This window comes from Rhinolophus sinicus, linkage group LG02, assembly GCF_036562045.2.
Source record: "Rhinolophus sinicus isolate RSC01 linkage group LG02, ASM3656204v1, whole genome shotgun sequence".
NCBI lineage: Eukaryota > Metazoa > Chordata > Mammalia > Chiroptera > Rhinolophidae > Rhinolophus > Rhinolophus sinicus.
The window spans coordinates 157,804,656-157,820,898 of NC_133752.1; the positions used below are offsets into that span (position 1 = coordinate 157,804,656).

Genomic DNA, 16,243 nt, shown 5'->3' on the forward strand with positions numbered 1-16,243 from the left:
TCAAGATTATGAGCTAGTTCTGCTCTTTCCTTTTGCATTAAATTTAGAGATAACTTAATGAGCTGTTGGACATGAATAATGAAGAAAGATAGGGATCCCAATAGAGACCTAGACTGTTTTTGACATTCTTATAGTGATCATAGGTACCCCAAATTAATACCTCTGATGCAGGTTATTTTTGTGACAATGCAGGGTTATAAACATTTTCACTGATAACTAGTATTAAAAAAAAAAACATTTTATGATTAAGATTTGTTTCTGTTGCTTTTTCATAGAAATTGTAACCATTTTAAGGTGAAAAAAAAATTAAGACAGTAGTAGTTCAAAGTGAAAAATTATGACTTCAGTGATTATGGTAGATGTAGTAATTATTAAAATAAGAATAATAGCAGATTTAATGCTAAGAGTCTTACTGAACAGCTGGATTTAAACATAAAAAGTCCCAGTGAAAAAACTAAGTTATTTCCTAACAAAAAGTAATACGAAATTTTAAAAATTTCTCAGGAAAAAACAAGCCAGGGAAAGTAAAATGAGAGATGTTATCATAATCATCTATGAAAAAAATGAAAGATAGTTTAAAATGAGAAAAATAAATTAATACTTTCTAAAAATCAATAACTCCTATTTGGTGCTTTAAAAATGCTTTATAAAGCATTTTTCACACATATACTATAATGTGCCTTTGTAAAATTAAAAAGTATGTAATGTAGTGTGAACCTAGAAAAATTTTGTTGTGTGACATAAACTGTATAACTGTAAAAGCCTTTAGAACCCATTTATGAATTTATATCACTACATATATAAATTTGTAAAATTTAGTAGAATTTTTCTTACCACACTATTCAAACTTTGTTGTGGATTAAAAAATGAAAACCAATACTATTTTACTCAGCGTGATAAAGCACTTTGTTCATCATCAACAACTTTTCACTGTAGATCCCAATAACTTTTAGCTGTATATAAGGTAAATTCCTATTTAAAAAACGTAGGTAAGCTCTCATTTTAGCGAAAGGGCTTGTTACATGTTGAAATAAAGAACAGACAAAGAGTTCCAGAAGTGTTTAGAATGACAGGAGCTTTACTAAAGCTAGTGATTCATCTCCCACAGGAATTTTTTGAAGGCTATAGTGTCTGTTTGGATGTATTGATTTTAGTTGAGTTGTGTTACATGCCTCATATTTATTTACTTATCAGAGAGGGCATTGCAAAATTTGGGTTCTGTCTCAACCTTACATAGACAGTAAGTTCAATCAAAAATTGTTTGGAAATGGAAATAATTTCTCGCTAAGAAAGTGTTATGAATACATAGTATTCAGGTTTCCCAACTCACATAAAATGATTTTTACCCATTTTATACTTTGGTAAAAGCAATTCAGAAGTGAGTAGGAAAAGGCAAAAAAGGGGAAATAAACTTGCTTATTCATTGGTGTAGCCAACCTTCGGGGGGAAAAAAAAAGTGAATTTCTGCCTGTCATTCTTTCTTATTCCCGTCTTCTAACTTTCTGTGTCCCTATGCTGCTTTGATCCATTCCTCCTTATTCATTCAGTACCCTACTCTAAAGTATTTGGTTGGTGCAAAAGTAATTGAGGTTTTTGCAATTATGTTTACCTTTTAAACCGCAATTATTTTTGCGCCAACCTAATACTTCCAATTTCAAAATCATCAACTTTCTTCTCTCATCTCTTTAAATTCAAACTTGGGCACAAAGCCATCTGGCTAAAGGAATTCATGCCAGTGGAAATGACTTATAATCAATAAGCTTCTCTTCTAGGGATGTTTGTAATTTTGAAAGAGGAAGCATTAATCCAAATACTAAAATTTTGATCAGCAACCTCATGAATAAATTAGAAAAAAAATCATTATTTTGTGGGGTTTTTTGCCCCCTTCTGGCTGAGAGTTTCCAAAACCTGTCTGGTGTTTGACCTGTTAGTTCACCTTTCCTAAGCTGCCCTGGTTCTCATTGCTGCTTTCTTTCCTCCCTACTGACTCCACAAAGTCTTTAAGAAGCTCCATGTCTTTTACTTTTTGTGTTAGTTTTTTTGTTTTAGTGGCTATGGGGCCTCTGACATTGTAAGTGTTGGTAGGAGGAGCAGCAACTGGGTCATTTTTTATGTCAGAGTGGTATTTGTGTTCAAGAAGGATGTCATGAGTCCTGTTTTACATGAAAGGTTCACCCTCTTCTGAATCAAAGTCTTTACCAAAGCTACAACCAATAGCTAACATGTGGGGTTTTAAGGTTGGGTCTTCTACCTTTCTGTTGATCTGTAAATTAATCCATAGGTGTAGATAATAAGAAAATAAGGAAGGATAAGAAAATAAGGGATAATAGTTGTGTAGACTGTATTGCCTATTTTTTAGTTACATAAATGTTAAAATGGTTAGTAAGATATGAGCCTGCCCCTCCGCCCCGCCCCCCACTACGCCCCCCAGAGGAAGCACTGTGATGGAACTAAATGAAATAAAAAGTGAACTCTTTTAAATTATGGAGAAGTATCAGGCTATTAGTTTATTTATCTGCCCCTCCATTGTCACTTTGAACTATTGATTGTAATGTTTTTTAAGGTCATAGAGAAGACATCTAAAGTTTATCTGCTTATTAGCTTTTATCATCTATACATTTTAATATATCTCTTGTGTAAGGTAAACAAAAATTATTCTTACTGAAAACAGAAAATTTGGACTCTTTGCCAATGAACCGTATCTTCTGAGCCATGGCAGCTCATTATCGTCAGTATAAGCCTAGATTAGAAATAATGTATCTTTGTATTTTTTTATGTATATGGATAAAGAAAATATACCATTCACACATTAATTCCCATATTTTTGGATATCTAGCTTTAAATGACTTGCACTATAAAAAACTTCACTCATTCATCAGACTGCATTATATTTGTTTTTAGTGGTGTCAGGTTGAAATCTAGAAACACACAGATTTATTAGGCAATGGCTTTACTTTCCTTCTCCTAGCCATTATACTGGAATTTTGATCCCTGGTGAATATCATTCTGTAGACTTTTTTTCTCAGAAAGATTGCTAGTCTCTTCTTGTAATAGTGGTACAAGTAAAGTTAATTGTGAAATACAATCACAAGCCAACAAATAAAAATCACATGTGAGCACACGTTATAAAATAAAAATGAAAACTGGCTTGATAAAATAATTCATACCTAAGCCTCAATCTCATTTTGAAATACTGATGATTCTGAAAATTATTTTTGGAATTCTGGGCAGGAGTGGGCTGTATCAAGATTGCTATATCCTTATTCGGAGCCTAGCACATCTATCTTTTTGTCTACATGACAAATATTGGTATCAGTACATTCCATTGAGTAAAGATGCCCAGTTCTGCCCATTCAATATTGTTTAAGTAATATTTCAAAGCCTTTAAGTACATATTTATAGTTTTTAAATACTTAGCTGATGGAAAAATAATCTTACTAATGGAAAGTACTACATTTCCCATTTTATTGCCACCTTTGCCTTAGATGTCCTTTTGGTAGCTAGTTTTTAATAATTAGTACAGTGCTATTATGAGATTTTAATTTTCAATTAATAAAATTAGTTTTTCACTGATATCGTAACAACCATATTCATATGACTGTAATACCATTTCATGTATAATTTTGAAATAGAGTATTTTCTTTTTTAGATTTAGTGATGTTCACATGTAGTATATTAGAATAGAAAACAAGTTTAGAAGTAGTATCCTAGCATGTAGTATTAATGGTATTTTCATATTATGGTATAAAGGCATTACTTTTTGAAGTTCTTTTAATGATGCCATAAAAACATCTTCTGTAAAGGTTTAAAAGGCAGAGGAGATCATTGAAAGTAGGCCTTTGGGGGAAGCTGAGAAAATGGATCCATTTCAGATTTTAAAATGCAATGGCATCCAAACACTCTTACTACTTATATAAATTGAGACTTTATATCTTATTGCTAAATAATTTCAACTGATAGTCTATATATATTCTTCTTAGATATAATGCTGCTTGTTTTTCTACTTACTTTTTATTCATACAAAATGTATTGCCTTTTTACTGTGTATTGTCCTTTGATGATATCTTTTAAAATTTATTTTAAAGTCTTCAAGCTCATGTATCATTTTTACCTTCTTATCACTCTCGCTTTTTACTGTCTGGTTTGTCCTTCATTGGCTTGGCCATCCAATACTGTGCCTCGTGATTTTGAAGGCTACAGAAACTTGAGGAAAGCAATCGAGAAGAAAGAAGGTTGGAATATTTCCCAGGTTTTTTATTAAAATGTCATTTAAATACTTAGTTGCCATTCAAAAGGAAATGTGTTATAGAATTATATGGGTTGTTTCAGACTAGATTAGCTTGGTACTCCTACAAGTAATGATGATTTTGTAAAATTAACAAAAACACCAAATATATTTTTGAAAAATCTTTTTAAGAATAAAATCCTCACTAGTTACATGAATTAAAATTCAGGCAATTTCATGTGATTTCAGAATAAACTATCAGAGTTATGAAGGTGACTTACCATTTTTATGCTAAAAATGACCCCAAAAAACCATCATTTGACAGAATACTTTCAGAATGTATTTTTCAAAAACTTGTGAACAGATTGGGAATTACTAGTTGGGCGGGAATTGACATTTTGTTGTAGTCCATGCTGAGTCACAGGTGGGCTCTTTCTCCTCTCTTCCTTATTTGGTATAATTTCTGTTGGAAAACAACATTAAAATGGCAACAAAGCAAAAGGAAACTGTGGCCCTACTACAGATAAGATTTACAAAGAATTCTTAAGGTTTAATTTAGAAAACATTATTGCTTTCAAAGTGTATTTGAAGTGAGCATCAAAAACAAGATATCTTTTTTTTCATTTGAAATTTAAGCAAAATCTAGAAGCATATTTCTCTACATAATAAACATTTGCATTTTACTCATTCAGAGTTAGGGTTATTTAAACCAGGATCAAGTAGTATTTCACTTCTTATCAGAACTTCTCTTCATAGATTTTTCTAAATAAATCTCCAATTTATATAATGAAAATGATTAAGAAAATAGGCTGGTTTTAATAATATTTAAGTATTTTGGAAGCACCACTTTAGAAATGTCATCTCTTACTTAAAATAAGCTTTTTGAAAATATTTACTATGCAACGATTAGCTAAAAAAATCTTACTTTAAATATGAAAGCTTAAAAATTATAATTTCTTGAAATTATTTCATAATTTACATTCCACAAGTATATATCCTACATATCATATAGTATTCTAGAGTTTCTATAATTCTATAACTTATTTAAGGTATTCTATAATTAGAATGTAGTTCTAATTGTCAATAAGTCAACACTAGAACTTACCTAATTAGTATATATTTAAGACCTGTTATCATTGAAATGAAATTAAGAACTTAAAAATGTGAAATTTTTTCTATTTTTGAAAGGTCAAAAATAAGATACATGGTTAAAGTAGTGTGTAGAAGCATTTTCTCACCTTAAAATAGTCAGGTCCTTTAAATGTATGTAGATTTTTTCCAACTTCTGTATCATCCTTAAAGGACAGCAAAAGCAGAACAGTTTGGTGGTGTAGGACAGGGCTTTTGGCACATGAATATGCATACAAGTCACCTGGCGAGTTTGATCAAAGGAAGGTTCTGATTCAGTAGGACTGAGGTGGAGCCGGAGACTCTGCACAGCTATTAATAAAAGGCTCCTGGACAGTGCTGGTCTTCCCTGTCTGTGGATTGAACTGCATGACCCTAGAATACTGGTCTGGGAGTCATGACACCTGGTTTAGTCCCCTTGAGTGGATGAACTGCCCCAGGCCACAGTTCCTTCATTGGTTGTCAACAAAAATGTGGACATTGGTTGTCAACTGTTAAAGGGGTTAAACCACGTGATCACTAGTGTTCCAGCTCCAAGATTCTGATCCGATGTAAAGTGCAAAGTTAAATATCATTCACTGCTGCCCCCTTAGATACTTATTTTAGATATCAACATGTCTCATTTTATTGCGGAAAGCTTGAATGTTTGAGGTACAATGATCAAGTATCATCTTGTATTTTACAAGCTTAAGTCTTAAGTAATTTATAAAGGTAAATTAATAATGGAAAGTTACAACTGCTGATTTTTCTGCATCAGAATTGGCATAAACAGCTTATAATATATGAGTTAACTTTATATTGTCAAAAGTAACATTTATTAAACTAGATACTGGAGGGAGTAGGTGGGTGTGTTGGGCCCAGTGTTTGGAATACAGTAATCATATGGCTATAAACCTGAATAAAAGGGAGGAGGTTGGGTTGGAACTTGAAGTAATGAAGGAAGTGACAGTAACAAAAGTTATATGCTGCACCATTTGCAGGTGAGAAAGGGAGACTGCATAGGGGAGGGGACGGGGAATGCTGATGGGCGATATCATTCCTAACACATTCTCCTTTCCTAATCCTTAACCTTAGTCCTAAATCTCAAGTACAGCACTGTCTGAGTATATGGTACTGGCCTTTCAGTGGGATAATTGCCTAAAGGGGAGTGTCTTTCCAGATTTTCAGCTTGAATTGCGTGATGGTGGAAAATCAGCAGTCCTACTATAGTATATAAGTGATATGAGAGAGGCATTGAGTATAATGAGCATTTTTCTCTAACAAAGTGACTTAACACTCATGGAACTTGGTTATAATTTACTTGATATTCCTACTGGTAGTTGCTTCTCATTCTAGAGATATGCTATCTCCCATGCATCATTATGAATCGTTCAATCCATAACATTAAACTCTAACATAATTAGTGAGTGAGACACATAGGTGGAGGTGCCAAGCAGAGGTGCACAGTCACAGGGACTGATATGCTAACAAACACTTACTGCGCATTTATCATGCACATCCCCTGAGTGCTGGGGATGTAATGCTGAGCCACATGGGCAGGAGGCTTACAGTCTAGTGGGGGAGACAGGAATTAAAGAAATAATCCATAAATAAATATTAACTCTGAAAAGTGCTTATAAAGGAAAAATATTTATAATTCATCTTGTTCTGAGTACAAAAGTATCTGTGAAAATTGAGACCTAAAGTTCAACATTGGAGTTTAACAATAATAATAGAGCCTAAATAAGATTAAATTTTTAGTCTAGAAACTAAAAATAAACCCGTGTATTAGGGCAATTTTTTGATGTAGCAGGATATCTGAAAGAAATGTTAGATGTTATAAAGATATTCTGAGTTTTTAAGCTTATTCTAGGGGGGGAATTTTATTAGGAGAATATTGCCTTATTTGAATATTCTTTTTATTAATACTTAAAAAAAAATGTTATTATAGGACAAGAAGAAATCTTTTCCATTGTAGATGCATTTAAAGTTCACTTTCTAATATTACTTAGCCTGATTAAACATATGAGTCTAGTGAGCAGAAGTGTAACTTTTGCATAATTGATTATGGTTGCTAAACCCCTAAAAAGGGTCAAAGTGATATAAGTGTGAAAACACTTCACTCACTGTAGAGTCTTCTGTCTTCTCAGGGCCACCAGGTTTGAGTTAGTTTAGCTCTAACCATTAACTGGCATCAGTGTTATTTTAGATATCAATGTGCCTCAGTGTGTAGCTAGGACTGGTAGTACTAGGTCATTGAAGAGGAGGCTTCTAGTATGGAGAATCTTGTGGCAGACTTTGGAATTCCTATTCACTCACAAGTCAGGTCAGGCTGAACTTCAGACAGTTTTGATGTACAAAGACCCATTTCTGTGAGAACACTTTGAGAAACAGCCCAGTGCTGTAGGTAAGGTCTAGGAAAAAAGAGCCTGTGTTACTCCCAGAGAAGATCTGAACGCTCTGATGGATGCAGCTAGTGTAGACAAACTTACCATGAGCAGATTTGTTTTGGATCTTCAGATTTATTCCTAAATGTATTAGGACATCAATAAAAATACAGTTCCTATATCTTTGTGTTTAGATGATAAAACTTTTCTATGTTTAAGATGATAAAACGAAGTATTTGTTTTGATTTCCTTTGAATTTAAATTGCCTCCATTCTAGTTAATTGGATGTTACTAGGGCTAGTTCTTAGCTGTCTCATCAGGTCTCATGCTCCAGGGTGTAATCTATTCCTCAGTGTTTCTGGAAAATATGTTTTTCTCCACTAATATAAATCACTGTGCTGTTGGTTGGATGGCAATTTCTATTGGTTGGATGGCAATTTCTATTTTCCTCTGAAGCATCAGACATGATAACTTTCTAATGATTAACTCTTCTGTTTGTTTTCCCAAATAATTGATGGTTTAAAAAATCTAGAAGAAAAATGTAAACCATTTTCACCTCTACTTTAATACCATATCCTTTTGTCCCTTTTCTTTTAAGTGTGGCTGGTAAAGAGGATAATACAGACACTGACCAAGAGAAGAAAGAAGAAAAGGGTATTTCAGAAAGAGAAAACAATGAATTAGAAGTGGTAAGTATGAAAGAATGAACTTGTACGTTTTAGTCCCTGGGTTAGGTTGTTCTTGGTTGCAAATAAATGTAATAACTTATATGTAGAAGAGGGAAATGGTTATCATGCATCGATTTTAAACTGTTTTCATGAGGACCTCTTTTCTTTAGAAATGTGAGCTATAAAATATCAGCAGCTCTCATTCTTGTGCATTGTGAAAGCACTGTGTATGGGGGCATAGAATACTCTGACAGATGAAGTACTCTTTGGTTTAAGACAAAATTATCATGTAAAAATCTTAAAATTGTGAAATGATTTTTTGACCTGATGAAAAGTGAAATTTTTGTTTTCTATACTTTCTACTCTATCAGTCTCTCTTAATGAGGTAATCAGTTTGCCCTGCCTGTCCTGTTTTATTAATGGTCATAAACCACATTTTAGGAAGAAGGTCAAGAAGTAAGTGATCATGAGGATGAGGAAGAGGAGGAGGAGGAAGAAGAAGATGACATTGAAGGGGGTGAAAGCTCTGATGAATCAGATTCTGAATCAGATGAAAAAGGTATTTGCCCTTTAGTATCAGGACAGAAATTCGTTTAGGGAGCTTGTTTAAAACATGACAGAAAACTCTTAACATTTTTTAACTGCTGACCTCTGTCTGCCCTTCCTGGCTCATGTTTCTTCCCTTATTGGATTTAGTCATTGTGTGATTTCCATGCTTATTTAGTAAGTGGTATGTGTTGTCCCTGATCAAGGTGAACACTCTTTATCTTGTTCACCTTTCTTAGTTTTTGATTTATCCAGAACATTGATTTTAGAGCTGCTAAGTGAATACCTGAATGTAGGTGATGGTTTTCACGCTGTTGCTTGAAAGCTAGAAATATAATATTTTGACCTTTCCTAGTATTTTTATTTTCTTCTTTTATAAATAGCCAATTATCAAGCAGACTTAGCAAATATTACCTGTGAAATTGCAATCAAGCAAAAGCTGATTGATGAACTAGAAAACAGCCAGAAAAGACTGCAGACGCTGAAAAAGCAGTATGAGGAGAAGCTAATGATGCTGCAACATAAAATTCGGGACACTCAGCTTGAAAGAGACCAGGTGCTTCAAAACTTAGGTAAGAATTATATTTAATTCAAATTAAAGTTCAAAATAAATTGTCAAAATTGATTTTTATCATCGCTTCCTTTAGAAGGAAAAAGTTACCTTAGAAGCCACATTAAATGTGAATTTATCTTTTTATATTAAATATTATCTTGCTTTTTCATTCTGGTACCTGTCTAGGCTATTTAATTATTTTGTACAAAGTTGTGGTTAATTGTTTTAATGTCTTGATTTATGCTGGAAACGTGTCTTAAACTAAAACAAAAAACAAAAAAACAAAACAACAACAAAAAAACTCCAGTAATTGTTAAACAAATTAAGAATGGATAATTACAGTGGAAGTGATTCAAAGACACACTGACCTCTGAGGTTTGTGTTTGGGAGATAGTTCTTCTCTAAGGACATAAATTGTAAATCTGTGAAAGAAAAATCTGTGTCTCACAGAAACAAATACAAATATCCTTTGATTTTTTTAGGCTCAGTGGAAACCTACTCAGAAGAAAAGGCAAAAAAAGTTAAGTCTGAATATGAAAAGAAGCTCCAAGCCATGAATAAAGAACTGCAGAGACTTCAGACAGCTCAAAAAGAACATGCGAGGTTGCTTAAAAATCAGTCTCAATATGAAAAGCAATTGAAGAAATTACAGCAGGATGTGATGGAAATGAAAAAAACAAAGGTATTGATTATATTTTCCACTAAAGTATTATGTTGAAGATGCTTGTGTCATTTGGGACAAAAAGAAATTATTGTGGTTCTTTTCTTATTCAATAAGAGGTAACCCAGTCTTACAAATAAATGATGCACTTCTTTTGAGCAATTAGGCATTGTTTCCTAATAGTCATCATTATTAAAGCTTTTCTTAAGAATAACTGAAAATCATGTGGCCAAAAGGATTTCTTGGACTTTGATGAGTATTTCTCCTCTTAAAACTCTTACACAAGGTTAACAAAAGTATAAAGTATTTCAAACATGCAAAAAAAAGCATAGATAATTACATAACGAACACTATATCCACTATCTAGTTTAAGATATTAAACATTGCAGATATACACAAAGCCCCCGTGTATCCCTTCCTGATTATATTCCCCTTTCCCTAAGAGGTAACAGCTATCCTGAATTTGGTGTTTATCATTCCCATGCTACAACAGAACCAAGTTTCTTTTCCAGACCAAAGAGAGTCTGTGAATCCTGATATTTTATCTGTTTTTGTTGTGGGATCAATTATTCTTAACATTTGGCATGAAAATAAACTATGTTTCTTTAAAATCGCAAATGTGGAAATGATTTAGGAAGTAGTTAGATGATTATGTTGTGTATTTGTTGCTGACAATAGCTGAAATTATTGGGTGCTTACTGTATGCTGTTATAGGCACTGCGCAGGAATTAATTCATTGAATTTTCATAATAGTCCAGTGCCATAGCACTATCATCTCCATTTTATATACGAGAAAATCAAAGCCTAGAGAGATTTAATAACTCGTTCAAGGTCATAAAGCTACTGGTGATAAGCTAAGTACCAAGAATTCATTAAAGTTGTAGAACAACTGAACACCGAATGTAAAATCGTGAAGCACTAAGCAATTTGGTAGAAATGTATTAGAAATGTATTAAAAATATAAATGCATTAATCCGACCAAAATAAGAATTGACCATTGAAAATGTGCAGCAGAATTCCACGTTTCCATGTGAAGTATTCAGACTTCTGAGAACTTACTTCCATATATGTGATTTACTTAATGAATTTTGTGATAGGGTAATTCCAATAGATGTATTTACCTAATTTTTTAGGTTCGCCTAATGAAACAAATGAAAGAAGAACAAGAAAAAGCCAGATTGACAGAATCTAGAAGAAACAGAGAGATTGCACAATTGAAAAAAGATCAACGTAAAAGAGATGTGAGTGGTCTTTAACTCTCAGTTATTTATGAATATTGTACCTTGAAACAGATTGTTTAACAAATGGCTGAAAAATTTATGATAACTATAACTATTTAAGACAGGCTAAGGAATAATAAATAAATAAGCGTTAACTTTGTAATATGGTGTTTATTATAGTATGTGTTTATCATGGTGTTTGTATTAATTAAATATAAAAGTTTATGAAAAACACTATAGTGTTATTATAAATTTTTTTGAAAGCTTATTTCCTAGATGATGACAGGAAAGAAAATGGCAAAGAACAACTGATTATCTCTAGGGAGATCAAGGGACTACTTGCAGTATTATATAAGGTAGCGATTTGGGGATGGTTCCAGACAGTTTCACCATTAGAGATTCTTAGAAATGTACCTGGCATAGTAACCAGGCTTCACTGAAAGAGGCTTTACTAAGAGCTGTAAAAATTTTTGTATTCTTTGACTCAAGAATTTTACTTCCATGAACTAAGACTAAGAAAACAATCTGAAATAAGAAAAATTGCTGTGTGTTAAAACCTTCACTTTAGGGTTATTTGTAATAGTGGAAAATGTAAAAACAACCAAGATGACAGGAAGGGGAATGGTTAATAAATTATAGTCCATCTCATTTAATAGGTTGTTAGTTATCCTTTAGAAATTAGGGTTTGGAAATTGCATAGTAAAATGAAAAAGAGTATATGACCTAACATTAAAGGTAAAGTAGCATTTCATGCATGCATGCTTAATTAAAATGAGGTACAGTTTTGAAGGATATATCCCAACATATTAACTATAGTTGTGTTAGGGTTATAGGTTATTTTGATTTGTTCTTTTCTTCACAAATTTTTGGCAATATGTTATTTCATTTATGATTATTTTTCTTAAAAGAAGAGTTCATCCTTATTGGGGAGATTGCTCCATATGTTATGTAAATGTCAAACCACTATATTGTACACCTGAAACTAATATAATATTGAATGTTAACTGTAATTGGAAAAAAAAAATAAGTCATCACTTTCTTTTTTCCATTGTTGGTTAGGTTTCAGCCTTTGTTTCTTTTTTTTTGTTCAATTTCATCTAAATCCTCCCTGAAGAACACATGAGCATACAGCATATTGAAGAAAATAGAAATTTACCTTGGGCGCTAAAGAGGAAATTGAAGGAGATAGAGAGGAGAGAATAGGAGGTAGAGAAGTAGATATTTTAGCCAGATGACTACTATATTTATTTCTTTTTTTCCCCCAGCATATCAACATGTTTTAATAATCAGTGTATTTTGCCACTTTCAATTCCTGGGCACTTTAGATCTTATTTATATCATTATGTTCTTACTGAAATCAAGTAGGAGCATCTTCTAACATATTGCCTATTCTTTTTTTTTTTTTTCCTATCTGCTATTTTTCAAAATTTGAGATATAATTAACATACCATAAAATTTCACTTTTTAAACTGTACAATTCAAGTTTTCATTATGTTCACAATATTGTACAATTACCACTACTTAATTCGAGAACACTTTTATTGCTCCAGAAAGAAACCTTATGCCCGTTAGCAGTCACTCCCATTGTTCCTTCTTCCTAGAACCCGGCAACCACTAATCTATTTTCCGTTTCTATGGATTTGTCTATTCTGGACATTTCATATAAATGGAATCATACAATATGTAGTTTTTTTGTGTCTGGCTTTTTTCGTTTAGCATGATGTTTTCAAGGTTCATCCATGTTACAGCATGTGTTAGTAGTTCATTACTTTTTATGGCTCTATGGATAGAGCACATTTTGTTTATCCATTCCTCAATTGACAGACATTTGGCCTATTTCCACTTTTTGGCTATTTATTTTGTTTTTAATGAAAACTTTTGACTGACAGGAACAATTTCCTTACAATTCATGTTACTTATTTCTTTATTACTAATTCATATGAGATAGAGAGATCACTATTGAACAATTAACTCTTGGGATGGAACTTTGGAATTTTATCTGTAACACATGATCATATATGACATAATATTCTATTATAAAGATGTGAGGTTGGCTAATCACATACAAAGCTCACACTCGGACTTCTCTATTTTATTTCTTGCTTTGTGTGCATACTGACCTTTCTAAATTGTTTCTTGTCATGTTTCTCGTTGAACCCTTTGAGAACCAAGTATGTTTGCACACCATTCAAAAAATATGAAGGAGCTTGAGATTTGACTTTTAATAGGAAGAAATATAATGCAGTAACAAATTTCAAACTATATGTTAATTTTTATTTTTGGTAGTTTATTTTAAAAAATATATTAACTTTGCATCCACGTTAATCATTGTTGTAGTAAATGAAGATATGACAGTGATAAAATAGAATCCTTTTCTCTAAGAGTTCTCATCTGATGAGATGATAGGAACATGCATAAATATGAAATGAATGATCTGTTTGAATTTGGAATACAAAACATGAGGGGTTAGTTGTTATAGCACAGAATCTAAGTCCTAGAAGAAAGATTTGTGATCAAGTCCAATACCTAAGCTTTACCCAAGATCACAGAGTTGAATAAATGACAGAACTAGAACTAGGTTCTATGTTTTCAGTCCAAACTTCTTTCCTAAATTAGAGCACTATAAAATGGCTTAAAGTAATCCATAATTAATTGTCTTTATCATGTAGAGTACCTAGAAATAAATTGTTATCCAATACTGACATGTTTTATTGTCCATTTACTTTACCCAACATTAGAACATTCCTAGAGTTATTATAAAGTGCTAATACAATTAATATGTGCTCTCCCTATATTAAAAACAGAATTTAAAATTACTGTATACATTGTAAAATGCCTCTATTGTAGAGATTCTAAGCTGTGTTTCTTTCTGTTCATGCCTTAGCCAGCAAAACAAAATGTCTAAGAAAAATGAAATGAGACAACATTTGTAAAGCATTTAGAAAAGTACTTATATATAGGAAGAACTCTATTAGTGTTTGTTAAATAAAAGTATGTGTCACAGAGTTATTTTTCTGAAGACAGATGGCTATATCAATATGTATTTGTGTTTTTTGGAATGAAATATCTATCTCTGTAGTAATAGATGCAAGGTTGTTGTTAGCTTACATTCTGCTAAGATCTCTATAGTTCCCAGTAGGAATGGGAAAATATGTTAATATAGGAGTAGTAAGTATTGTATCTTTCAGTTTACTATTTTAGCTTATTCAATATTATTTTATAGCATCAACTGAGACTTCTGGAAGCGCAAAAAAGAAACCAAGAAGTGGTTCTTCGTCGCAAAACTGAAGAGGCAAGTAGCCCATTTGGAGGAAACCTTTTGGCTTTGAGATAAATGATGTATTTCTATAGACTAAGAGAATGAGTCTGTTTCTCTTGCTATTTCAGGTTACAGCTCTTCGTAGGCAAGTAAGGCCCATGTCCGATAAAGTGGCTGGAAAAATTACTCGGAAGGTGAGCTCATCCGATACCCCCATTCAGGACACAGGTTCCAGTGCAGCTGCTGTAGAAACAGATGCTTCAAGGGCAGCAGCCCAGCAGAAAATGAGAATTCCTGTGGCAAGAGTCCAGGCCTTACCAACGTCCACAGCAAATGGAACCAGGTCAACCCAATTCTTCTATTCCTCTTGACATAATCTTTATGGCATTATTTCTGAAAGTTGGCATTCAATGAAAAACAGCATATTATTTGCTAATGCATAATCAAATAAACACTGTCTGTTTTTATATGATTACAGAAAAAAATATCAGAGGAAAGTATTGACGGGCCGAGTGTTCGTTTCCAAGACAGCTCGCATGAAGTGGCAGCTTCTTGAGCGCAGAGTCACAGACATCATCATGCAGAAAATGACCATTTCCAATATGGAGGCTGATATGAATAGACTACTCAAGGTGTGGGGAACAGAAAGTACAAGTGTTCTTTCTTAGCTGACTATTAATTCTGATTTTCCAAACTTGTTCCGTGGGTAAATTGAATACTAACCAAGTTTCTTTTTGGTGAGTTTTGATTGCATTGTGTATGAATAGATGAACATCATATTTTTAAAGTTGAGGTACGAACAGGTAACATGAGATTTACCCTCTTCACACATTTTTAAGTGTACAGCACAGTATTGTTAACTATAAGCACGATATTGTGCAGCAGATCTCTGGAACGTTCCCATCTCGTGTAACTGAAACCCTATACCCATTGAATAGCACCTCCCCTTCTCCCCATGTCCCCAGCCCCTGGCAAACACCATCGTGCTTACTGCTTTTATGAGTGGGACCTCTTGAGAGACTTCATATAAGTGGAATCCTTCAGTATCTGCCCTTCTGTGACTCACTTATTTCCCTAAGCATAATGTCTCAATGTCTTAGGTGAACATCATTTCTTAAAATCCAACCTGTTTTCTCAATAGCAACGGGAGGAACTCACAAAAAGACGAGAAAAACTTTCAAAAAGAAGGGAAAGAATAATCAAGGAGAGTGGAGAAGGAGATAAAAATGTGCTTAACATCAATGAGGAGATGGAGTCCTTAACTGCTAATATAGATTATATCAATGACAGTATTTCTGATTGTCAAGCCAACATCATGCAGATGGAAGAAGCAAAGGTTTGTAATTAAAAAAAATTAATGGCTTAATGAAAAGTAGTTTTTATTATTAAAAGCACTTTGAATTTTTATGTGAAGGAATTTTCTGTTAATTGGTTTAATACGACTTTCAGGTTTGCATGTATACAACTCTCTGCCTGCTTTCCAGATTTTTCTGCTGATTTTATTATTTATTGTTTGTAAAAGACACATATCATGTATTAACCCATCTTGAATTCTTAACTGCTCAAATGTGTCCTACCTTTTCAACTAGACCGTTTGTTTCTTGGGATAGGGATCAT

The 16,243-nt window shown here is 32.9% G+C and overlaps 1 protein-coding gene across 11 annotated transcripts in view; it reads left to right on the forward strand.

Moving 5' to 3' along the window:
- The window catches only part of KIF21A (kinesin family member 21A), a 132,815-nt gene that overhangs the window by 83,607 nt on the left and 32,965 nt on the right, over positions 1–16,243 (forward strand). For 7 of the 11 annotated variants that reach the window (XM_019736387.2, XM_019736403.2, XM_019736427.2 and 4 more), the window contains exons 12-21: positions 4,194–4,232; positions 8,318–8,408; positions 8,829–8,946; positions 9,317–9,505; positions 9,969–10,168; positions 11,281–11,388; positions 14,591–14,659; positions 14,755–14,969; positions 15,105–15,258; positions 15,768–15,962. In XM_019736387.2, coding sequence (XP_019591946.2) covers positions 4,194–4,232; positions 8,318–8,408; positions 8,829–8,946; positions 9,317–9,505; positions 9,969–10,168; positions 11,281–11,388; positions 14,591–14,659; positions 14,755–14,969; positions 15,105–15,258; positions 15,768–15,962 — 1,378 coding nt within the window. The remainder of the gene's footprint in view (positions 1–4,193; positions 4,233–8,317; positions 8,409–8,828; positions 8,947–9,316; positions 9,506–9,968; positions 10,169–11,280; positions 11,389–14,590; positions 14,660–14,754; positions 14,970–15,104; positions 15,259–15,767; positions 15,963–16,243) is intronic. The other 4 variants (XM_019736418.2, XM_019736489.2, XM_019736430.2 and 1 more) reach the window with 1 other exon arrangement.